Source organism: Tupaia chinensis, unplaced genomic scaffold (assembly GCF_000334495.1).
Source record: "Tupaia chinensis unplaced genomic scaffold, TupChi_1.0 Scaffold000532_1, whole genome shotgun sequence".
Lineage (NCBI taxonomy): Eukaryota > Metazoa > Chordata > Mammalia > Scandentia > Tupaiidae > Tupaia > Tupaia belangeri.
The window spans coordinates 6,582,529-6,608,893 of record NW_006160045.1 but is presented as its reverse complement, the minus strand read 5'-3'; the positions used below and the strand labels follow the sequence as shown (position 1 = coordinate 6,608,893).

The 26,365-nt window shown below is 41.8% G+C and overlaps 2 protein-coding genes across 2 annotated transcripts in view; one reads left to right on the top strand and one right to left on the bottom strand.

Moving 5' to 3' along the window:
* Positions 1-15,696, top strand: part of LOC102484804 (kinesin-like protein KIF28P) — a 69,123-nt gene extending 53,427 nt beyond the window's left edge. Inside the window, 9 exon segments of the mRNA XM_006157239.3 lie at positions 1,699-1,817; positions 2,410-2,517; positions 5,800-6,074; positions 7,691-7,825; positions 9,444-9,610; positions 9,857-9,963; positions 10,486-10,649; positions 10,988-11,171; positions 15,201-15,696. Of these exon segments, the coding sequence (XP_006157301.1) occupies positions 1,699-1,817; positions 2,410-2,517; positions 5,800-6,074; positions 7,691-7,825; positions 9,444-9,610; positions 9,857-9,963; positions 10,486-10,649; positions 10,988-11,171; positions 15,201-15,353 (1,412 nt within the window). The 3' untranslated portion in view covers positions 15,354-15,696.
* A 2,042-nt stretch (positions 15,697-17,738) lies between these two features.
* The window catches only part of SCCPDH (saccharopine dehydrogenase (putative)), a gene marked incomplete at its 5' end in the record, with an annotated part of 32,287 nt that continues 23,660 nt past the window's right edge, over positions 17,739-26,365 (bottom strand). Inside the window, 3 exon segments of the mRNA XM_014591125.2 lie at positions 17,739-18,361; positions 20,068-20,149; positions 23,331-23,442. Of these exon segments, the coding sequence (XP_014446611.1) occupies positions 18,256-18,361; positions 20,068-20,149; positions 23,331-23,442 (300 nt within the window).

Here is a 26,365-nt window from a genome sequence, read left to right as displayed (position 1 = left end):
CCAGCCCTCACCTCTTTGCCCTAGACCCCATTCACTGTGCTCAGGGTGCACTTGAGGATGGACACCCTTGACATCTTTGAGATGTGCAGGTTTTTGCAAGGAGGCACCTCAGCCATGCTTAATAACTCAGGGTGGAGACCGGCAGGTGGTGTGGTGGTTAAGGGCACTGAACTCCCACATGGCCAACTGCAATTCAAGTCTGGACCTGGCAGCCTGCTTTCTCACTTTCCCTCTCTCTCTGTCCTCTCTAGTCAAACTAAAACAAACAGACAAATAAATAAATTAAGGTAAAGAAAATAATTCTTAAAAAAAAAAAACTGGTACCAGCCATTGGCGTAATGGTTATGTCACTGGACTCCCATGTAGTTGACTGCGGTTTGAGTCCCAGACCCAGTGGCTTAAACTCACACTGGGCGCGTGTGCGTGCGTGCCCAAGATCCCAAGAGGAGAATGGAGGAGAAGGGATTGTGGCATGACCATCCCCCCCGGGGTGTGATTTCTCGCTTTGTCTCTCTGTCTCTCTGTCTTTCTGGCGAGCACACATGCCCTATAGCAAAAACCTCTCCAAAAAACAAATAAATAAATATAACACAGGGTGGAAAACAATGGTATCTCCCAGAGATATGCAAGAGTTTCTTCCCGTACACCCAAGTGTTCTTAGCAAAATATACATTGATTTGGAATATACCTCCTTCTTTTTCTACTGAAATTCCTGACAAAAGACAAACCAACAGGAATCTATAGTACGAAGCCTGGATAATCCATCTGTTGGTCTATTTATTCTCAAGAGCTGGCTGCACAACTGCCTTCTCAGCCCAGAGCTTGTGGCCTGGTGAGGTTGAGCAAGCCCACCTGGGCTCAGATCCTAGTGAAGACTCGAGACCTCAACAAGACAGCTGTGTGAGCAGCTCTGTGAACCCACAGGCCAGGAGTGCCTGCCAAGAGGTGCTCCAATCTGAGACTCGGAGCGGGTTGGTCCTCCTTTAATCTCCATGGCCCCTTGTCCAAGCCATCCAAAATATAGTAAAGCAAAGGCAGACAGCTCACTGTGCCTGTAGCCGCTTCAGGACAAATGCCCAGATCTTCCTTCTGGACAACCTAACCTTACCTCTGCCACGCCCCCTACCTGGACAGTCTGGAGCCACCTTGGCTCAAAGGCCCTGAAACTGAGACTACAAAGTGGAGGCAGAGGGTCTTGTCATGATGAAGTCAAGATTAATTGACTGGGATGAGCAGCTACTTGAAAAAGTCAGGCACTATCTCCCACCACTCCAACTTAGTTTTTTTCTTTTTCTTTTTTAAATTGCATACTTATAATTCAAAATGTAGCATTTGATGAATAACTGAATGAATGTATAAATTTATTTATGGCTGAAACATATTGCAAAACAAGTATGGTCACGCCGCAATCCCTTCTCCTCCATTCTCCTCTCGGGATCTTGGGCACGCACGCACACGCGCCCGGCGTGAGTTTTAAGCCACCGGGTCCGGGACACGAACCGCGGTCGACTACGTGGGAGTCCAGCGACATAGCCATTACGCTAACTGCTGGTTCCCTCTTTTTCTTTTTTAAATTGCATACTTATAATTCAAAATGTAGCATTTGATGAATAACTGAATGAATGTATAAATTTATTTATGGCTGAAACATATTGCAAAACAAGTAACCAGCTTTTACTTCCACCCTGACTTGGCAAGGTTCAGGGAGCAATGGCGACGGCAAAGCAGACCCCAGCGTCCTGGCAGCATTCCAAGACTACATCAAACTCATGCCACTGGTTGCAGAAGCAAATCAAATGAGTGAAGAGCTGAAGAAGGTGATTTGTCAGAAAGCAACATAATGTTAGGTCCAGCAAGGACCTCATGGTCTTGGGGAAATGAGTTTTCCCAAGATCCCACAGTAGGCGAGTAACTGAACCTAGACTAACATGAGGCCTTCCACTGCTGGCCTACCACAGCCACCAGGACTACAGACGAAGACTTGATGGCCATAACCACCCCATTCCAGGTGGTTCTAAGGCCTCTCTAGGTCTAGGCACTCTGATGGCTGCTATGCCACAGTAAAGACCTGGCTGGAGTTAATTAGCTCTCAGTATCCTAACTAGCAGATTTAAGAGATTTAATTACTTTGCTAAGTGCTTTATTAAGTATTAGTTCCCGGATATCCTGAAACTAATATATAATATAATATAATACATATAATATAATATAAAATGAGATATAATTGAGAAATTCTGGGGCTCTGTCATTTCCTTTGGTGGGAATTCTAAGGAGCAAGAGTTGGACCATTTCTTTTAGAAAACTTGCATGTGATAAGGATGACAAAGATACTGAAAATGTTGTATGAGCCGATAAATGTAAGATTACCTAGTGAGGAGTGTTTTGTTCTGTTCTGTTTTGTTTAACTAGGAACTTAAAATGGAATTGAAGGTGAAGAATTTAGCATCTTCAGATTCCAGGGGATATGATTTACAAAAAGAGGTCGTGGTGAAGGTGATCAACCAAAGGACTCACGAGGTGAAGCTGTGTTTGTGGGTGGGTACAAAGCTCCACAGGGGGCTTTCAAGGAGCTTTCTAGGGACACAGGTTGTTTTTACCAGGTGTAGCCCATGGAGACCCAGTGTCTTAGTCTGTTTTGTGCTGCTATAACAGCATATCATGGACTGGGTAATTTATAAACAATAGAAGTTTATTTGGCTCAATAGAAGTTCTGGAGGCTGGGAAGTCCAAGATCAAGGGCCTGGCATAGTGGGGAGCACCATAGTCCCAGCTACTCATAAGGCTTAGGCAAGAGGATAGTGATACAGTAACACTGCAGCTAAAAAAAGAGAGGGGATCAAACTTGTTTTTATAATAAGTCCACTCTCATGATAACGAAACCACTCCCAAGATAACATTAATCCTGACCACCTCTTAGAGGTCCACTTCTCAACACTGTTGCATTGGGGATTAAATTTCCCACACATGAACTTTGGGGGACATATTCAAACCATAGCACCCAGTGAAGGGGCAAGATGTGTTCTAGGGTTCTGAAGAACAGACCGCAAGAACAAGAGGACCCTCTTCCATGTTTTCTCTTGGTCTCTCTCCCACATAGCACCAATTCTGGGATTTTTCCTGACCACCAGTCATATTTAATATGACTTAAAGGCTTTAGTACCAGAAGGGAGCCGAAAGTTTATGTAATGGGTAATGGTGTCCATGCACGTGCATATGTAAGTGTATGTGCACGCATGTGTCTGCTTGTGTGTAAGAGAGAGATCTGCCATTGTGAAGCCATTGTTAAGACTCAAAAGAAGGACATTCACTAAGCCCAGCGGCTGATCCATTCCTATGTTTCCAGTGCTGTCAGGAAGGTCCTTTTGAGGAACTTGAGACCCTGTTTTCTCTCCTTCTGCTTTCAGAAGAAACAGGAAATGGAAGACCTATTTTATAGCATCGCTTGTTTGCTTGGATTCTGAAGCAGTCCTCAGACTTCTGGCTCCAATGCATGCTCATCTTCAGCCCGTCTTCAGAGGCTTGCATCTAATGCTCAGGTGGACTTCGCAGGAGAGTCCCTGAGCAGATGTCATTGGAGGAAGGGCTGGCTTCAGCCACTGGGTTTTACCTTTCTATGCATGGCCCTAAAGGTGCCAAAATGTTCGGAGTTAGAAGAAAATTTTAGGATCAGCCAGTTGGCATGGTATAGCTAAGGTGGCTGGATGTCAAATGGCTGAGCCGTAGTTTGAGCCCCAGACCTGAGCAGCTTGAAAAACACACTAGATGCACGTGTGTACATGCCAAAAAAATCCTGAGAGGAGAATGTAGAAGGGACTGTGGTGTGGGCCATTCCCTCTGGGAGGATGCTTTTTCACTTTACCTCTTTCTCTATGGTGAGTACATGCAGCCTATAGCAACATTTTTAAAAATCATTTTTAAAAAATGACCACAGAGAAAAGACTATAAACATAGATGCTATATTGCAAACTATGTATACCCACCTCCCAATTCATGGGTTTTACCTGCCAGATGCTGAAGACCGGCTGTGAGTCAGTCAGCCTGCTAAAGTCATCCTAGAGCCAAAATCCTCCACGACTTTTGCATTTCCTGTGAGCATGTTTGGTGCTGGCTCAACTTACCCTACTGTGTAGCTTGTGTCTCAGTGCAGTGTGGAAAGGTCTCCTGTAAGATCTCCACCTCAACCCAGAGTGGAGGTGCTACTGAAGGCTAAAAGATAAGATGGGCAGAGAGCAGCAGTGGGCAGTGACACTTTTGTGCTGGTTGATCTTGTAAATATTCACCCTCCGACTGTGGATTGCAAATGCTGTTGCAGTTTTTGGAGAGGAGACAGTATTTTGTGCCTGTCAGGGTCACACATTCAGGGCAAGCTCAGGAACAAGTCAAGGCCCAGTGAGGGGAGAGTTTCCTAAGCTCAGATGAGAAGCATGTCTGGCCAAGGCCTGCCCAGGAGCAAGTACAGAGTCAGCACAGGTAACCCTGCCTGTCCCTGAGCCTTGCTGATGTGCATCACCTCCTCATGCCAAGGGTGACATCCAATTTTAGCTGTCACTGGGCCCGTGGTCTGATATCCACAGGTAATGAAGCAGTGAACTCGTTTCATTATCTTGATTCCGTTGCCTTAGTTCTCTAGTCTAAAGGTCTTCAAGGTAAAGCACTGCAACAGGAACTCCTGCTGCCATCTGCTAGCCATGATGTGTGTCACGCCATGTCCTCACTCAACACTTACACTGCCTTTGGGAGAGGAGTAGAAGCCAACAGACTAAGAACGAAATCTGATTTTAGTGTCTTGAGAATGTCCTTTTTATAAAGATACCTAGCAGCTGCCTCCTGAGCATGCAGATGTGCAACTGGGTCATTGCAGGGGAGCCTCTTCTCAGGCTTGTGTTGTGTTGCTGGAACAAATTGCCACAAACTCAGTAAAAGGATGCAAGCTCGTTATGGTTCTAAAGTCTGACATGGGTCTCACTGGACTCAGCAGAGCTGTTTTACTTTCTGGGATTCTGAAGGGGAAAATCTGTTTCCTTGCATTTTCCAGCTGCTAGGGATTGATCTCCATCTTCAAAGTCAGCCACATAACATCTCTCTGAACTGGTTTCCATCACCATGTGTCTTTCTCTGACGCTCTGTCCTGCCTTCCTTTTCCATATTGAATATCCCTGTGATCACAGTGGGCCCACATAGATAATCCCAGCTAATCTCCGTATCTAAGGTCAGCTGATGTGCAAACTTTGTTCCACCTGCGACCTGAATTCTCCTTTGCCGTGTAAAGTAGCATTCACAGGTTCTAAGGAATAGGACATGAACATCACTAGGGCCATTCTTCTGTGTATCGCAAGCCCTACACCTTCATTTCTCCTGGGAGTGTCTGTTTCCTCCATTATCTCCTGTAAGTCATTTCCTGCTTTCAACTGACCCAAACAATGCTGAAGTAACAAGTCCAGTGTCAAATATGGTGTTTAATTTCTTTTAAAGAATTATTTATTTAACTTTATTTATTATCATTATTATTTTAATTTGATAAGGAAGAGAGACAGGGAAAACAAGAAAGCAAGCCACCAGGTCTGGGACTTGAACCATGGTCAGCCATGTGGGAGTCCAGCGCATAAACCATCATGTCACCTACCAGCCCCAAATATGGTGTTCTTAAAAGATCTCAAAGCCAAGTTTGATGAGAATGGTATGTGGTCTTAGTGCCCAAAATCCAGTCCCTCACAGGGAGTACATTGGAAAAAAAATCAGAGATGAATACTTAGAGCAACAGATGACATCAATATACACAACCTACTTTTGTGTTTACAGGTGTGGATTTGGTCGAAAGCCAAGTTTATCAATAGGAAATTCCTAATGGAAGAACTTTACCAGCGTGTTCTAGATGGAGAAGAGAGCCATGTGGCTCAAGAAGACGACCCTTTCTGGGATCCCGTTGAGGCTGTCTTCTTGGGCTCGGCTCACATCTGGCTCCAGTCGCTTGCCTACTGCATGAAGTTCGAGGAACAAGTGGAGTTTCTGAACTGTGATGGGCTGGAAGAGGCAGTGTTGCATATCCGCGTTGCCCCCTGCTCCCCAGCAGGACGGTGGGTGTCTCCTTTACATGGTTGCCTAGTTATGGGTCAGTCACACAGAGAAAACTCAGAGGTGCCTTAGTTCTCCTGAGGGGGCAGTTTGGTACTCCGAGGTATTCATTCATGAGACAAATGAGTTCATTTATTCATGATTTGGCCTCATAAAATCTGGTTTTTGCTTTGGTAGCCAAATTGGCTGATCCATAATGGTCAACAGTATTCAAAACAGTGCAGACACATCCTGAGAGCCCAAAGGAATGAAGAAGACATACCACAGAAAGGCAGGTATAGTAGGAGATTTGGAGAAGAACCGAAAGATCTGAGTTGTTTCCAAGCCAGGACCCCGAGGAGAGAATCCAAGTGTGTCATAGGACATTCCTGCCCACAGTCCTTTCCGGCACCTGTGAGGTCTGGTAGCTGCTGCGTATAGGATGCCTTTTCCATGCTGAAGCCCCATCCTGCCGATGAGGCCCAAGGTTAGAGGCAGAAAGCTGATTTTCCAGCTAGCCTCTTCTCCTGGGGTACAGGCTTGCTCATTTCTTTCTTTTCTCAAGTGGGGACTGAGACATCTGGCCTCATTCTGTTGTCAGCTGACCTTTCTGTGGTATGCACAGACTCTGCTTTAAGTTATCCGCTCTGTCCTAAACAGATTACCTTTCACCTTCTCAGGATATGGCATCTGTTTCTTCTCTTCAGGCAAAAGGCAGTTTTGACAAAAGTTGAAGTTTTTAAGCAATCTTACGCAAAGAGGCTGGCAGCGGGCTTATTCTAGGTGCCAGGGCCTTCTTAGGCACCCAATGAAACCTTTTTGTCTTTCAAGAACCCTCAGCTTCTATGACCAAGAGACCAAGCTGATCAACTTACAGTCTTCTCTGGGACTTTGAACAACTTTCTGGTCGATTGGCTACCTCAGGTTTTTAGGCTGCCCAATGGTTATATTTCTCATTGCAAATAAAGTGGCATTCTAATTTATAGGTTCAGACTTTGTTTGGCTGATGCAAGAGAAGTCTCCTGTTGGGAAGTTGCTCAAATCAGAATTCACCACATAGGCACAGACAGTGGCACAGCAGTAAATGTGACAGTCTGAGAGGCTAACTGAGAGGCTAATGGAAAGATTTCAGATCCAATGTGGAGACTTCCCTGAGTATGCTAGATACATACGTGCCCACTACCTGGGGCTGGCTAAAGCTGAGAGGGTGGATTATAGCAATGGAACCCTGCTGGGAGTGTTCTCTCTCTCTCTTGCTCATGGAAGAAATCAATTTAAAGACTTCATCAAGGAAAATGACAACTTGAGAAGCTGCAGCTGAAAAACCAGATGGCTCTCCCACTTTCTCCCACTGGAGATCTACCTAAATCTTCCACGCAGTTAGTACCCATATCTGTGTGCATTTATTTACATTTGTCTTCCAGGTTGTGAGGTCCGTATCTTACCTTGAAGTGCCAGTGTGGAGTGGGTTGTTAAGTGTCCCCTGAATGAATGGAATTCTACAACTAGTTATATTGCCTGTGCTTCCCCTGCGATTAGCTACCACTTAAGAATGCTATTTAACTACCTTGACATCACAATCCTAACTTGTTGGAACCCAACCTAACCTGAGATCAATGTTCACGTCTTCTGTCTGTAGAGTACGCAGTGAAGAGGATGTGGTTATTGACCCTTTGGAGCTGCTGGGCAAGAGGATCGATTTCCAGATTCGCATTGTCCGGTGCCTTGGTGTCAAGTGGCTGAAGGAAGATGCAAAACGAGGCATTCAGATAGGGTGGGTATCTGCGTGTGCCACAGAACTGCTTTGCACAAATCACCAGTGTGTGGCACCTGGTGAGAGGAGTGTTAAAAATGAGTTTATTATGAAAATGTTCTCAAGTTTCTTTGGTCAACCTCAAAATGTCTATTTTCCCCATCTATTAAGTAGGGAAGCCACATGTCCCTTCACATCACTGGGCTGTGGTCAGTGACCTTTTACATGGTCGAACTAGCAGAGTCTGAAATATTTTTATTATTTTATTTTATTTTAATTAAACATTTTTTTTTAATTCTTAAAGACGTATTTAAGTTTATTTATTATCATTTTTTTCTAATTTGCCACAGGGCACACACACCCACCAGAGGGAGACAGAGAGGCGAAGCGAGAAAGCAAGCCACCAGGTCCAAGACTTGAATTGCACACAGCCATGTGGAACTTCAGCGCCTTAACCACCAAACCACATGCTGGCCTCATCATCATAATTTTTAAAATTTGCTATAGAGCATGTGTGTTCACAAGAGAAAAACAAAAGGAGAGAGAGGGAAGTAAGAAACCAAGCTGCCAGGCCTGGGACTTAAACCACAGTCAGCCATATGGGAGTCCAGTGTTCTAACCACATCACCTGCTGGCCCTAGAGTCAGACATTTTAATTATCATTATCAAAAAAGAACATCTACTAAACTGTACAATGGGATCTGCAGCGGGATCCCACATAACTGCATGATTAAATCACACTGGACACATGTTCATGTATTCCCAAAATCCTGAAAAGAGACTGGGGGAGACGGGATTGCAACACAGCCATCCACACTGGGGTGATTTCTCACTTTTCCTGTCTCTCTCTGGTGAGCACATGTGCCCTATAGAAAAAAAAAATTTTTGGTGTAAAAATAATATTTTGAAATTCATGCATAGTTTCATAATATACTTTATCCCTAACTTTTTCAAGATCTCTCATATTATATAAATAGGTATTTTTTTTGCTCTTTTTATTGTCTTTGGAAACAAAGGGACTGTATTATAATAGGGCAGAAGTGCTAGATATGCTTAAACTAGTTAGGCTAAAAGGACATTAAAAGATAAAGCAGTAGAGCCAATAGGTGGCATGGTTAAGGTGCTGGATTTCACATGGCTGACTCCATGGTTTGAGTCCTGGATCCTGTGGTTTGAGAGACATGCCAGGCACATGTGCGTGTGTGCCCACAATCCCAAGAGGAAAATAGATTGTGACATGGCTATCCCCTCTGGGGATGCATAGACTCATTTTCCCTGTCTCTCTCTGGCACATGTGTCCTAATGCCAAAAAACTATAAAAAAAAAATTAAAAATTTAAAAGATAAAACAATAAACAGAGATTGTGAAAAGCAAAAACCAAGCAACCAACTCACAAAGAAAATTATCAAAACTAAATAGAAAAGACTTTTTGAAACCTTTTTCCTCTTTTGCTAAACATTTATTATTACCCACCCAGTGATGACACTGACATAGGACAGCATGTTGGAGGCAGCGATCACGAGAATCATCTCTTAGCTAACAATCTATGGGCTGTATGTAAGTCTTTGGTTCATCTGAACTTTTTCTGTACAGATGTGTCTCTTCTGGTTTTAAATTATATTTTGTATCCTTTTTTCAGATACAGAATTTATGACCTCCCACATGCCTTATATACTAGGCCTGTATGGAAGATTATGAATCCGCAAATTGAAGAGACTACCCAGTTTGCAGCCTTAAATGCATCTCAGGAGTTTCTGAATTATTTACAGACAAATGCTCTCATTGTTGACTTATGGGGCCTTCAAGGTACTTCGTTTATTCTTTTACACGGTGCATTCTCCAGTCAGGTATGTCCGTTCATCTGGGGTGGCAAAAAAAGTAGTGAAGGGAGGGAGATGAGTCCTAATAGCACTTGTCTAGAGCCATCTTTCCCCCCGGGTCCCTGGGTTCTAATCTAGCAGGTGATGATATGGTTTAAGCTCTCCACACACAGCACTGGGCCTGGAAATCTCAGACATTTCTTTACTTCATGGCATCTCTCCTGTACTACAGAAGGTTGTGCAGAGCTGAGCTGCCCACAGCTGGACTTCATGGTCACAGGTGAAGGCCATATCATGGTTGACACCAAGAAAATTTCCACTGTGAAGGATACAAGCCAGGTGTGTACATGTGGCATTGAAATGGGGCACTGTATGGGGCAACAGGTGGCGTGGTGATTAATGCACTGGATTCCCACATGGCTAACTACAGTTCAAGTCCCAAACCCAGAAGCTTGAAAATCATACCAGACACGTGTGCCCAAAATCCTGAGAATGAAGGTGGGACTGTGGAGTTGCCATCCCCACACCCTCCAGGGCCTGGATTTCTCCCCCTTTCCCTCGCTCCATCTTTGTCTCTCTCTGGGAAGTGCATATGTCCTATAATAAGATCCTAACCAACCAAAAAAAAAAAAAAAGCATTACAGATTATTAGGAAAATCTCAGATGTCAGCTACTTGAGGGCCATTAATGTTCCTTCTCCTTAACAAAAATTGTCTTAATTTACTCCTACATGTCCTCAGGGCTTAAACCCTGCTACCTCACTAGTGCCCCCTGCCCCCCATTTGATTCTGATAGTAAACTGCCAATCTTAAAGATATGCAGCTACATCCAGCAGAAGGCTAACCTGAAATGTTTTTGTAGACTACATCTAACCAGATGTCAGAACTTTATCTGAAATTACTCATGTTAGAGCAAGAGACAGAACTGCTCAGAAATGTTAACAGAGCCCTAAGGAAGGAAAACGTGTTTCTCAAAGAATCGATTGAGAAAATTGGTTCTGGTCATCAAGGTGAGAGACTACTCAAGTTTGATGGTTTACCTCAGCTCTGATTCCAACTTTTGGGATGTGTTTGTCTTTCTAAAAAATGGACTTTTAAAATGAGTTAATTCATATCTTGCTTCATAAACAAAAATTGTAGGACACTGCTTTTCTTTGCAGTGTCTGAGATTTTTGGGATATATCCAAATTGGTGTTTGATAAAAGCTGATGTAGTAGAATGCCACCAATTATTGGGTTGTCGGAAAAGTCATCACGCATTTTTGCATAGAAAAATACGTCATGACTTTTCTGACAACCTAATAAATAAGTACAAAGATAAGTTAACTAATTTATGTTATCTTTTCTTCCTATCTCAGCCCATAGGCCTTTCAATACCCTGAAAATAACTGGGATGATGGCACAACTGCCATCAGCCAGAGAGATTAATCGAATGTGCACTGAGCGAGCCAGTTGTGATAGAGAATTTGCCAAAGCTCTTAAGATTTTCTACCAAAGCATGAACACAGCGAGAGGGCAGTTTCTCAGACTGAGACAGCATAAACCTCCAGTAAGTAACAAGAATTCTGTGAGCAAAAGAAGTTTTTTTAAATGTGTATGTGTGATGTAACTGGATTTCCTAAACTTGGGGATGTGTGTGTTTAAACAGAAAAGCAAGTCAAGTTAAGGCCTCGCTCTCTCAGGCCTCCATCCATTGGCCTTTTTATTTAGTATGTATCTGGCTGATCCCAGGCAGTCATGGCTGCTGCAGGATTGGTATCTATTCACTTTATAGTATACAGAACATGCCGGAAATATGAGTCTGGTTTATCATTATGAAACCAAACACAATTTATCACATTAAGAGATTATAGGAGGAAAACAATTTGATTACTTCAATACAGAAAAAAAATTGTTAAAATTCAGCACCTTATGATGATAAAAATTCTTGGCAAACTAGGAATAAAGTGGACATTCCTTTATCTGATAAAGGTGATCTTAGCAAATACCCCAAGCACAATGCTCACTGGTGAGTTACTGAAAGTTTTCCCTTTCACATCAGGAAGAAGTCAATCTTGCTAGATAGCTTTTCTTCTGTTTAGCATTATACTCTGGGTTCTAGCCATTGCTGTATGACAAGAAATCAAGGAATCAGGGTTAGAACAACAAGGAATAGCAATAAGAGCATATACTTATATAAACATTTACTGAGTGCTTTGCATTTAAAAAGAGCATATACTTATATAAACATTTACTGAGCCCTTTGCATTTACTGCCTCAATCCTCACAATAACCCTAAGAGGTAGGTACTTATTTACAGTTGATGAATTGCAGACACAAGAGAGGTTATATACCTTGTCTAAGGATCTCCAACTAATAAGTAGTGGAGCCAAGATCCAAACCACACAGAACTGCTCCACTCTCCCACTCCACTGTGCTGCCTCCATTACTAATCCGAGATGACATACTTGGACAATTAAAAGGTCCTCATGACTTTATGGTATTTGCTGGATACAAAATCTGTATTTAAAAATGAACTAACTCAGGGCCAGCAGGTGGTGTGGTGGTTAAGGGTGCTAGACTTCCACATGGCCGACTGCAGTTTGAGTCCCGGACCAGCAGCTTGCTTTCTTGTTTTTTTTTTCTCTCTCTCTGTCTCTGGTCAAATTAAAGTAAAATGAATAAAATTAAACAATTCTTTAGAAAAAATTAACTGACTCCAACAGCAACAAGCAGTAAAAAAATGTTATCATAAAAGATACCACTTATAATTGCATGTAATATATTAAATACTTAGACCTATAGCTAACAATAAAATATGCAAGACTTTTATGAAGAAAAAATTGAACTTGTTTAACAGGTCTAAATAGGAGGAAATGGGGAATACAGGAAACAAAGCAGAGGATTTCTATTCAATAGCATGAACAAGTCTAGAGAACTAATGTACACTGTGAGGATTCCAGATAATAAAAGTATATCGTTTATGGGATTCATGGTGAATGAGTACTTATAGGTGCTCTTGCCACAAAAACAAAATGGGTAACTTCGTGAAATGATGACGTTAATTTGTTTCACTGTAATAATCTTTTGGGTATGTGTCTCATAACATCATCTTGTATACCTTAAATATATACACACACAAAAATCCTAATAAACAGAAAAATATGTCATGTCTCCATGGCTTGGAAGATTTGCCACTATTCTAAATCTATCAATTCTCCATGAGATTCAACGTGATGCTAATCAAATGTAATGAAACGTGACAGGATGATTTTACAATTTATATGGGATTGGAAAAGCAGAGAATAGGCAAGATAAGATCAAAACCCAAGAACAAGGTAGGAAGATAAGCCCTGTTTAAATGGTCCTGTAATAGAGAAAATAAGGTATTGGCCCAAATATATATAACCAAAGGAAAGAGAAAGAAGCACCCCCAAATAGAATCATTCAGGTCTAGAGACTTGACATATGACTGAGACAGAACCAGAGAGGAGTGTGACAAAGGTGGACTTTTTCATTAACAGTGCTAAGAGAATTAGGAATAATTAGGAATGAGAAAAATGAAACTGGATTCCTGTTTAAAGCTATACGTAGAGGGGCTGGCAGGTGGAGTGGTGGTTAAGGCACTGGATTCCCACATGACTGACCTCAGTTCAGGTCCTGGACCTGGTGGTTTGCTTTCTCACTCTCTCTCTCTCTCTCTCTCGTTCCTTAAAAAAATAATAAATAAATAAAATTAAATAATTCTTGTTTAACAAAAGCTATACCTAGAAATCAATTTTAGGTGAGAATAATTTAAATGTGAAAGGCATACCCTAATGTTTTTAGAATATATTTTAAGTGACTATTTTCATAACTCCACAGTGGAAAAAAACTTCTCATATACCTCCCTCTCTCTCTCTCACACACACACACACCTAGCTTTAATTAAAAGGAAAAAAAAGACTGACTTACTCACCTACATTAAAATTAGGAACTTTGGTCTGTCAAAAGATACCAGAATGGAGCTGCCCCCATGGCCTGATGGTTAAGGGAGCTGAATCCTACATGGCCAACCACTCAGTCTGAATCCCAGCCCCAGTGGCAGTGGCTGGAAAAACATGACCAGTGTGTGTGTGTGTGTGCATGCCCCAAATCTTGACAGGATGGAGTAATAGAGGAGAAGGGACTGTGGTATGACCACTGGGGAGTGCTTTCTCACTTCTCTGTTTCTGGTGATCATATACATCCCCTGGCAAATTTTAAAAAGGGAAGGAAGGCGAGGGGAGGGGAGAAAAAAAGGGGAAGGAAAAGAAAATGAAACTAGATGAAAGACACCATAAAAAAGTAAAAGTAAGCTACAGCCTGGGAGAACTTATTTGTATTATTTATCATCAAGCATTAGTATTCAGAACATATAAACAGCTACTCTAAAAATATTTAATTTGGGGCCAGCAGGTGGTGTGGTGGCTAAGGGTGCTGGACTGCCACACGACCAACTATGGTTCAAGTCCTGGACCTGGTGGCTTGCTTTTTCACAACCCCGCCCCTTTGAAATTAAACAAATAAAGTTATATAAAATAATTCTTAAAAATAAACTTACTATTGGGACCAGCAATTGGCGTAATGGCTACATCACTGGACTCCCATGTAGTCAACCACGGTTTGAGTCCTGGACCCAGTGGCTTAAACTCATGCCGGGCGCATGTGCGTGCGTGCCCAAGATCCTGAGAGGAGAATGGAGAAGGGTTTACAGTGTGGCCATCCCCCAGGAAGTGATTTTTCGCTTTCTGTCTCTCTCTGTCTTTCTGGCGAGCACACATGCCTTATAGCAAAAGAAAAAAAGAAAAAAAAAAACTCTCAAAAACAAACAAACAAACAAACAAAAAACACACTCACAAAATTTACTATTATTATTTTAAATTTGCTATGGGGCATGTGTGCTTACCAGAGAGAAATAGAAAGAAAGCAAGCCACTAGGTCCAGGACTTGAACCATGGTCAGCTATGTGTGAGTCCAGCGCCTCAACCACCATGCCACATGCTGGCCCCATAAACAGCTACTTTTAAAATAAAACAGCATTTTGAAAAACACAATGGAAAAAAAGGCACAAGATTGGAACCAAGAAATATCAATTTTATACAAACCAGAAGGTAATGCTGTGTCATACTATACCCAAGTTCAGCTAGCACTGTCACCATCTCCTCCACCATTGTCATTGGCGCTCAGGCTCACATCCATCCTCAAAACCCTTCTCAGGGGCACCTGTTTCCATGGGGCAGGGGATACATCAGCAAAACCCTACCAGTGAAAGACCCTCAGACCCACAGGTTCCTTCGCATACCTCAGAACTCCTATAGCGTTAAAGGAATATGTAACATTCCAATTTAAAATAGTTGGATTATCTCACCAGCTTTCCCTATTCCCTTAGGAGGCATTCAGGTAGCGTTCATGGAACAGTTGCCCTACTGACAATACAGCCTCTGTTAGCAACCTTCAAATGCAGCTTTCTAGCCCAAAGGGGAAGCTTACTGGCCAACCGACTCCTATACACACAGTATTTTTCACTCTAATGATAAGAGATCTACTACTATCATTTATTTATTTATTTACTTTTTAGGAAGACGACCAAATGCTTCGATCATTTGTAGATCAACAGTCACAGATGTTAAAGGACTTTGGGGACCTATTTGAATCCAGCTTGCGAAAATTAAAAAATGATGTGGCTCTTATTGTGAAAAAGAAAAGGGAGTATTTACTGCATATCAAATAGTGAGGATACACCAACTGAAGATATTTCAGCTTTGAATTATGAAGATTATTGATGTAGCTTAATTAACCCATTTCCCACTTACTCAACTATTTCTTCTGCTGTTTTTAAATAAAACTCCTCTCTTTCACTTTTATTTTCAGTCATGTAAAGTCAATCTATATCCAGATTAAGGTGAGATGGGAGATGTCTAAGGAAACACAGTTCTCTGAGCTCTGGACCAGACTGCCTAGGGTTAAATTCATCACTTCTCAAATGTATGATTTCCAGCAACTGACAGGGAAGTAACAGCATTTACTGCAAACAGTTTATGAATATGAAGTACCCAGAACAGTGCCTGGCCTACAGAAGTGTTTGATAAACATTTGTCATTAATATTATTTATGGTAAAAAAAAGTTTGATTTGAATGAAACCCTTCTGATGAATTTCTTGTCAGTCAGACCTAGAGACAATGGTTATTTCATGTCCCTCATTTTTTTTTTTCATTCCCTCATGCCCCTCATTTTGTATCCTTACTCTGAACAAACCTGAATTCTACCTTCTTTTATCTCTTTTCAAAGGTTTTTTGAAATACAGTTTGTTAAGCAGCGTTGGTGCCTGTATTATGGAACCTGTTCAGTGCAAGGCCGGAGTGCAGAGACAGCCAACTGTTAGATCTGCCAGGAGGCAGTCCATCTTGAAGCCGATCTTAATTCCACGTATTGATTGATGGGTCTTAGTCGAGAAATGACAGATAATGGATGCTCTGGGGAGAGGCTCTAAAGAAACATTTTGTGGCCAAAGACTTCTAACAACAGCAGCAGTGACAATATTGAGACTTAGCAAGTGCTTACCATGTGCCAGGCACAGATCAAAGTGCTAAACATCCTACTCATTTAATTCTCACAGTAATTCTCAGTTTGGCGCTGTGATGTCCCTCATATTGAGGCTTTAAAGATTAAGAACGTTGTCCAAGCCACTGTGAGTAAGCAGGGGTTCAACTCTAGAGCCTGCCTGTCTACCCTCTATGATGCCTGGCTGTCCCTGGAAGGGGCGGGACTGACCTGTGTAAGAAATCAAGAAAGGGAAAATGAGAAGTCACTACCCCAATCCTTGTTCCCTAAAATATAAAGTCAGAGAAATCAAACTAGATGACACTGAACCTTACTGGCAGGAGAGGAGGTCAAGAGTTCCAAAGAGGAGTCTCCCTGGGAAAGTAGGAAAATCTGGGCTGATCATTTCAGCTTAATACCAGGACCCAAGGATTTATGGGGGGAATGAGTTTTGCTCACAGTTCAGGTCCTGAGTACAGGTACATTTTAAAAAGCCCCTGGAACCTTGGAGCCCAAGTGGTGACTGTAGGGGCAGAGCCAACAAAGGCATCCTAGAACCCTGGAAAACCTGTCTGTGAGAGGCACGCACAACAGAGGGTGGGTGGGCCCTCCAGCACTCTGCCTGGCCGCCGGAAGCAGGAGCGGCTTTGATCTCTTTGGACTAAGCCTCAAAGTTCTTGTAGTTGACTCGTTGGATAAGAGTAATACATTTTCTGCAAATGTTAGCAAGTTGAACCTTGTGAGGTTAAGAGGACACATGCTCCTCAAGCTGGAGGACAAGGCGGCCCTGCGACCTTCATACACGATTCCCAGCACCCCTATACAGGTTTGACAACTGGAAACACTGACAGAATGTGTCACCTTACCCAGTGGTTCCCAAACACAGACTCCTAGGCTTTAACATCCAGAATACAAATTGCTGGAAGCCACTGGGGAACTTCCTGTTGTGATTCTGATATGCAGGTAGTCATGGGATCTGTTGGTCCTCAACAGTTCCTAATTTTCTAACAGCTGAAAAACCTCTCCTAAGATCCCACAGGTTAGGACAGCTGAGACAAAATCTCCTGTCTTGTGATGACCATGCCAGAGCATAGGAAGCCAAGTTAGGGTGGGAGTTCTACCACCAAGAATCTTCCTTTCAGACACCCTCATCCTTCTGTACAGACAGTACAAAGGGTCTCCTGATATGAGTAATATTTCTATCTATGCTGTGCTTCTCATTTTAAAATAGAAATTCCATAAAGGGGTGTTGCCTTCTTTATATAATGAACAGCACAAACACTATGTGTATGTTTATTATATACTTATGACAAAAGGAAGTCTTCTGCCTTATTTTAAGGTGTAAGTAGAAGACCTAATTAAAATACAAAAAGCAAATCAGAGGAAAATTCTGCTTAGGTCATGAAAATGAATAGAAACTGAGCAACTGTATCTTTAAAACTAATCACAGGTAGAAAACCAAGGAAAGAAAGAATGACAAGCCCAATTATTTGCAGTAGACAGGTTAGGACCACATAAACAACACATTTCTTCCACCACAAAAATATATATGCAGGACCAAATGCAAGAACACTATTCAATTGACAAACCTTTATTATTTAACTTATGTAACTGTCTAAAAATCAGTCAGCGTAGATGGGTGAAAAAGAGGCTAAAATAGCAAAAAGTGCAGTCTCATTTAGCAAAGGCTCACCCAGTATGTAGAGAACTCACTGGAAGGTGATATTCCACTCACTACATGGCAAGGAAGGCAGCAGTGACTGCCCTACCGGAACACTGGTCCAGACACGCTCTTTGACGAATGCTGTTAGCAACACAAATAGAGATACCTCTGCCACCATCGACCTGCCACTCATTTATAAAGAAAACTTCAATGAAAAAGTCAGTCAAATATTAGCAATAAAGTCACACAATCTATTGAGATATGAAACTTAGGGTAAGCTATACAATTTCCTTTGTTTAATGTGTAGATATTGTAGATTTGACAATCTCTTTCACTTATAATCAGATAAGCTTACAGAAGAATTTCAAATATCAAATACAGAAGCTGTTAATTCATGCTTTGTATAATTTTAGATAATTCTTCAAATGTTTAGACTTCAGAGCTGCTAATGACACTGAATTCAATGCCCCGTTGGTTGAGTCTGTCAATCAGCTTCGTTCTGGAGAAAGCTGCTCCAGGTGTGAAGACCCCGCCCCTGTAAGGCAAAAACAAGAGAAAACAGTGCTATGCATGGCTCCTCTCCATCCCTCTCCTCTACAGGACTAGCTGTCCAGTCACTGTAGAACTCATATAAACCTAAGATTTCATTCTATCATAGCCACTTTTGGTTCCACTCCTAAAATCAGCCAGATGATCAAGCAGCTATTATTCAGGACCAACCAGTGCCATAGCCAATCCCACCTAAATTGGCTCAGTTCCTGGTGAGATGGTCTCCATGCCACTGGCGTGTTCAAAGGGCATGCTGGGCATTATCGACCTGAATAACTGCTACTGTTTTAAAAACAGTTACCAAACTTAGGAAATTTAAATAAGACCTGAATGGAATAATTAGGTAATCGATTAAGTATAAATGGGACTTCAGATGAATGAAAAAGAAATTTCGTGGGCAGGCCCCATGGTGCAGTGGTTAAGCACTGTGCACTGTGAGCTGATCCTACATTGCTGACATTTCGAATCTCAGCTCTGGTTGTTTGAAAAAAACAATAGGATATATGTGCACGCATGCCCAGGACCCTGATGGGATGAAAAAGTGGAAGAAAAAAGATTGTGGTGTGACCATTCCCTTTTGGGAGATACTTTTTTTCTCTCTGGCAAGTGCGCTCTGGCAATTAAAAAAAAAGTCTCTTTAAATATAACAGCTAGCATTTGTAAAATGCTAAACACATTCAAATGGTATGCACATATTAGAAAAACTTTGAGATTTACTACATGCAAATGCAGTTTTTCTTTTTCTTTTTTTATTTAAAGGAGAGATTTTTGCTATAGGCATATGCATTTTCCAGAGAGATAGAGAGACAGAAAGTGAGAAATCACCCCTCAGTGGGGAATGGACATACCGCAATCCCTTCTCCACTATTCTCCTCTTGGGATTTTGGGTATGCACACATGCTGGATGTAAATTTTAAGCCGCCGAGTCCAGGCCTCAAACCACAGTCAACTACGTGGGAATTCAGCGATGTAACCATTCCACCATCTGCTGGTCCCATAAAGATAGTTTTTTTCTCTTCATATTGTTTTAGGTCATGTCTGATTTACTTCTCAGCTGCAGGCCTACGCTCATTTGTAAAGGTGGCCTTGATTTAGAGAAACAGCTCAAAGCTCCAGTAAGACAGTATACATAATAAGTATGTAGGCAGCATCCCATGATTCAATTCATGCTTAGTGTCAGGAAGGCTCCCAGTGCAGAACCAGAGGCTTCTGCAAATACCATTAACAACAGTGACTTTTTTTTTTAAAGAATTATTTTTATTTAACTTTATTTATTATTATTATCATTATTATTTTCCAGTTTGATCTGAGAGAGACAGAGAGAGAGAGAGGAAGGGAGGAAGCAAGCCACCAGGTCCGAGACTTGAACCATGGTTGGCCATGTGGGAGTCCAGCGCCTTTAACCACCATGCCACTTGCCGGCCCCAACAGTGACTTTTTTTGAATGGATGACTCTGGGCCTGAGCTATTTTTACATGGAACTGAAGCCAAGTTACATGGCCCTCAAACTTTTCTGTCTCCTCTCACTTCTGCAGTTGTTCCTGAGACCAATAAGGAATTGTCCTCATAATTTTAATTTACCTATACCAAAGGAACTATAAAAGCTTATGTGCAGACCCAAAGCCTGAACATCAAAATAAGTTAAAATATAACACAAATGAAAAATCTTCTAATTAAGAAAACCAAACTTACGCCTTAGGAAGATCAGAGGCATCATTTAGGAGAGTCATGGCTGCCTGAACCATGGCTATGGGGGTGGCCACATAACCAGCCTCTGCAGAAAAGAGTTGACCAAGTAAAAAAGTATTCATGAAGTACACATTTCAACAATATCCCAAAATCAAATGATAGATTTTATATCTAACTCTAAGTATACAGATTTTTTTCAGTAGATACCTTGGTCACTTAATAACAAAAATAACAATATTTATTTATATAGTACTTATGATAGAACTATACTAAGTGTTTTAAATCTATTTTTTAAGAATTATTTTATTTAACTTTATTTATTTAATTTAATTTGACAAGTGAGTGACAGAGTGAGAGAGAGAGAGCGAGCAAGTGAGAAAGTGAGAAAGCAAGTCGCCAGGTCTAGGACTCAAACCACAGTCAGCCATGTGGGAGACTAGTGCCCTTAACTACCATGCCACCTGCCACATGCAATTTTTATAACAATGATGCAATTGGTCCTATTTTTATTCAGTTTACAGATGAGGAAACAGAGATACCGAGAGGTTAAGTGACTTGTCCAGACTCTTAGAGTCAGGCAGTAGCTGAACCAGAATCACACCTAGGCAGCTGGCCCCAAAGTCCACACTCCCACCTCTACATTGCACTGTTTCTTGACAATGACTGAAGCCAACGATCCTAGGTTTTTTGTTCTTTATTAATACACTAAACTGATCTCTGTCTTCACAAAGTTCACTTAAGAAAATATATATTATTTATTTCATTTTGTATTTATTCATTCATTTATTTTTTAATTTGACCAGAGAAAGACAGAGAGAGAAAAGTGAGAAAGCAAGCCACCAGGTCCAGGACTTGAACCATGGTCAAACATGTGGGAGTGTCCAGCACCTTAACCACTATACCACTTGCTGGTCCCCACACACTTCACTTTAAAAAAATTCTAAATTTCTTAAAGAAAAGCAATAGACTAAATAAACCTAAATAAGTCTATAAGCACTTGGAACATTAACATTTACATTCCTGTCAAAAAATAAAAACACAGTCAACTTACCTTAAAAAGTCACGTTGAGGGGGCAACAGATGGAGTAGTAGTTATGTCGCTGGACTCCCGCATGGCCAACCATAGTTCGAGTCCTGGACCTGGTGGCTTGAAAATCATGCCAGTCACACGTATATGTGCCCAAGATCCCAGGAGGAGAAGGGATTGTGGTGTGGCCATCCCCCTGGGGGGTGATTTCTCACTTTTCCTCTCTCTGTCTCTTTCCCGCCATCAAGTAGACATACCCTCTCAAAGAAAAACTTCTCCAAAAAGAAAAAAAAAGCCAGGTGGGAATTTGAAAAGGTAAGGTGCAAACACATCCATCCAGTTTGGTTAAAAACCTCTGTGACCCATCAAGGACAACGGTAATTAAACATATGGCTGTGATTTATAAGTGGGCCAGTATCTGTATATTTCTTCTAAAATTTATAAGCAATAGTTCTTGAACTTTTTTTTTCTTGTCCAGCAGAGGTTTTTGCTATAAGATTGCCAGACAGACAGAGAGAGACAGAGAGACAGAAAGCGAGAAATCACTCCCCAGGGGGGATGGCCACACCGCAATCCCTTCTCCTCCATTCTCTTCTCGGGATCTTGGGCACACACACACACATGCCCGGCGTGAGTTTAAGCCACCGGGTCCAGGACTCGAACCACAGTCGACTACATGGGAGTCCAGCGACATAGCCATTACACTAACTGCTGGTCCCAGTTCTTTAACTTTTTGAGGCAACAGATCTTTTTATTTTTTTATTTCTGGAGAAGTTTTTGCTATAGGGCTCATGCACTCGCCAGAAAGACAGAGAGAGACAGAGAGACAGAAAGCGAGAAATCACTCCCCAGGGGGGATGGCCACACTACAATCCCTTCTCCTCCATTCTCCTCTCGGGATCTTGGGCACACACACACACATGCCCGGCGTGAGTTTAAGCTACTGGGTCTGGGACGTGAACCGTGGTCAACTATATGGGAGTCCAGCGACATAGCCATTACGATAACTGCTGGTCCCAAGGCAATAGATCTTTTTAACAACATATTAAAAGCCCTTAACCCCCATTGAAAAATGCATGTGTCCACACACATTTCTCAATGTACGATGTTCAGGAACTCTGAAGAAACCCTGACCAAAGATTTGACTGCTGTTGCAACTAAACTGCTTGAGTCTAAGACTAAAACAGGTTAAAAAAAAAAAAAAAAAAAAAAACCCATTTTCTTTTTGAGAGGTTTTTTGCTATAGGGCGCGTGCGCTTACCAGACAGAGAGAGACGTTAGAGATAGAAAGCGAGAAATCACCCTCCAGGGGGGATGGTCACGCCGCAATCCCTTCTCCTCCATTCTCCTCTCGGGATCTTGAGCACGCACGCACACGCGCCCGGCGTGAGTTTTAAGCCACCAGGTCCGGGACACGAACCACAATCAACTACGTGGGAGTCCAGCGACATAGCCATTACGCTAACTGCTGGTTCCCTTCTTATTAATATTAATTAAAATTTGCCATTTAGGATTATTAAATCATACTGACAAAGAAAACCAGGCCTGGCCTCTGTGGCACAGTAGGTAGCATACTGGACTGCAGTGCTGGAAGCCAATGGCCAAACCGCAGGTTTGAATCCCTGTCCTGGTTGAATGCCAGGCCTATGCATACATTTCCAAGAACCTTGTGAGCTGGGGGCCTGGAGGGAAATGGAGGGAAATAGCAGAGTGAGAAGACCTTACTGAGGAGGCCCCTCTCCAAACAGGAAGAAAGGAACCGGAAGGGAAGGAGCAGTAATAATACTGAATTATCAGGTTATACAAATAATTTCACTCCTCCCTTTGACAGAATAATTTTAAATAACTTAAAAATGTGTACAAATGAATTTCTAAGATACTTGAGCTTTTTTTTGAGAGAGAGATCTTTGCCATGGGGCATGTGCACTCACTGAAGAGACAGAGAGACAGACAGAAAGCGGGAAATAACCCGCCAGGGAGGATGGCCACGCCGCAATCCCTCTCCTCCGCTGTCCTCTCAGGATTTTGGGCACCCATGCACACGTGCCTGGTGCCTGATGTGAGATTTAAGCCACTGGGTCCAGGACTTGAATCGTGGTTGGCTACGTGGGAGTCCAAAGATGTAACCATTATGCCATCTGCCGGTCTCCTAAGACAGTTGAGCTTTAAAAAGCAAATACACTTTACAGCTTAAGACAGTGTAGAACTCCCAAGCATTCTTAAGTCACACGTGAAATACCTGGTCCTTTCACCTGTGTACAGATTCTGATATTTGGTTTGTTCTTATCAACACTAAGGCCATGGCTATATCCTTGGCCGAAGAATGTCAATGTAAATGATGAGGCATCAATCTGTAAAAGAGAAAGTAAAGGGCCCATTTAATAAATATGTCATTTCCTCCTGGAACACCATAACATCTTCTTCTGAAACATTTTCAATAGATAAAAACAATGATATTTTATGTGTCAGAATATCTTACCATCCTTTAAGTATGGGACAAAAATTCCTTGAAGCTCTCAGTTTTGGTAACTGGTGTGACACTGAGGGTTGGGAAGGTAGGGAGGACATAAAGATGACTCTTGGTTTGTGGCTTACTGAATGACAGTACCTTTAACATAAGCAGTTTAAGAGGACAAGCTGGAGGTCGTTTTTATTGTGGGACTACAGAATATGGAAATTTAGTGTTAAATATTTGCAGAATCAGGACAAAAGTAGCCAACAAGTAATGGAAATATGAGCCTGAGAGACAGATATATATATAATTGCTCCATTTAGAGACAGCAATATTTAATTCAAAAAATTAAACTCTAAAGGACTTGTCCTGACATCCTTCACAATCATTAAATTTAGAAATAAGGTTGGGGTCAGCAGGTGGCATGGTGGTTGAGGCAATGGACTCCCATATGGCTGACTGTGGTTCAGGTCCTGGACATAGCGACTTGCTTTCTCACTTTCCCCTCCTCTCTCTCTCTCTCTGTCTCTCTCTTCCTGGTCAAATTAAAATAAATGAATAAATAAAATTAAATTATTTAAAAAACCTAAATATGGTCCCTCCCTTTCTTGGAACTTGTAATTTAGTAGGGAAGAAAGATATATAGACAGAGTTAATAACAATTACATGTGAACTAAAAGATGCAGGCAGAGTTCAATGAAGGGTGTTATTAAATACACTATGGCTGGCGGCAGGGTTTTAAAATGAATTCACACACATTTTCATAGAAATTAATTACACAGAAAAGTACGGTTAATTACAGAAAGGAGAAACCATTACTTGACAGCAAGAAGGGGATATAGTAGCATGGCCTACCTAAAACACAAAATGCACAGAAAGGTCAGACCCACATGCCACATTTGTCCCCTCCCCGTCATGGCACACATACTTACTGATCATAACCCTCTCTCAGGCTAGGCACACATTCTGTTTTATAACTCTTTTTTTTTAAATTAATTATTTTTTAAAATTATTTTTATCATCATAATGTTCTTTATATTACATTGGGTTACATATAATTTTACAATGTATTACATTGCTTTTTCAAAAGGGAATGCCATGTATGTCAGTCAATACAGAGACATTGATCTCCCCACTTCATCATTCAATATCTTTTCTATGTTTTTTCCAATCATTATTATTATCCTAATTATTTTTTAAAACAGTCAATCACTATTTCTCATTTTGCTTGTAAAAAGACTTTACCCATCATGAAATACTTCTCAGACCAATCCAGTTGAGAATACTATACATGTCATCAACAGGTAATAAGCCATATCTGTTTCTCACTAACGTCCTGCCTCTCTATTGTTCTCTTGCTATCTTTCTCTATCCTCTTCTCCTCACCCCCCCCATTGTTTTATAACTCTTTTCAACATTGTCTCTGGACTACTACTACCAATTACTCAGAGTTGGATGAAAAATGAAACTGATAGGCCACCTGGGACTAAATCATGAAGGGCCTAAGGATGCCCTCATACCTCTGGGGATGGACTTTCAGTCAGTCATGCTCTGAAGGTGTGTATCAAAGCTACCAAATCTGACCTGGAACCTTAACTGCCAAGGCAGTGATTCTCATCTTCTGCAGTGTATTAGCATCACTGGGAGACCAGTAGAAGGCATAGTGGTTACTTCGCTGGATTCCTACATGGTCAGCTATAACTGAAGTCTCAGATCCGGTGGCTTAAAAAATCATACCAGACCTTAATGTGTGCATGTGTGTGTGTGTGTGTGCGCGTGTGTGTGTGTGCGTGTGCATGTGTGTGTGTGTGTGCAAGATCCCAGGAAGAGAATGAAGTAGGGATTGTGGCATGGCCATCCCCTCTGCGGGAGATGATTCCTCACTTTCCCTCTGTCTCTGTCTCTTTGGTGAGTACATGCACCCTAAGGCAAAAACATATGTGACTTTAGCAAGGGGACAAAAAAGATGAAAGAAGGGTTCAGGGCTCTTTTTTTTCAGCTGGGAAAGAACCTGTATAGAGGTGGGAGGAAGAATCTACAGAAGAGAAAACCAAGAATTAACTGATAAAGCCACAAGGGAATCTGATCAAAAGTTATGGTCATGGCTAAGACTAGAGCTTGTTTAAATCCACTCTACACTAGCTATGCAAATTTAGGCATATAACAGCCTTTATTTATTTCCTCAACCATTGAAAGTGGGAGATAATAATACCTATACCTCAGTGGTTGCTGCTAGATGAAGAGGGATATCAAGCACACAGCCCACGACACAGTTCACACCACCACTGTAAAGAGCACACTGTAAAGGCCAGGGAATCAGCGTGCACTTGCTTCTTCCGGAGAAAACAGAAGAGGGTGCAGGTGGAAATAAGAACAGTAGGTCGAGGGTAGGACTCTGAGGGGTTCATAACAGATGCTCTCAATTATTTTAGTGAAGAATTGGGATAACTTGCAGATAGGGAAGAGGGTGAGGGTTGGTAAGATTTTGAAAAAAAAAACAGAGAAGATGGACACATGACTAATAAGGAGCATAAAAAATAACAAATGATGCTAAAATTCTACTAAAGGGATATAAGGACAGGAGACGGCACAGTGATGAAGCACTACACTGTACTAGGCTGACTGTACGGGAGGTCGCTGGTCATGTGTCCCTGAGTACACTGGGTGCACATGTGCCTATGATCTGGGCTGGCTGGGCTGGCAGGAGGGTGGCAGTGTCAAGACCCTGCTGGGGTGCTCTATCTCTGTATTCCCCCCACACACTTCTCCCTTACTCACAGAATAAACGAACATTTAAAAAAACATTCCACTTGGGGAAAATG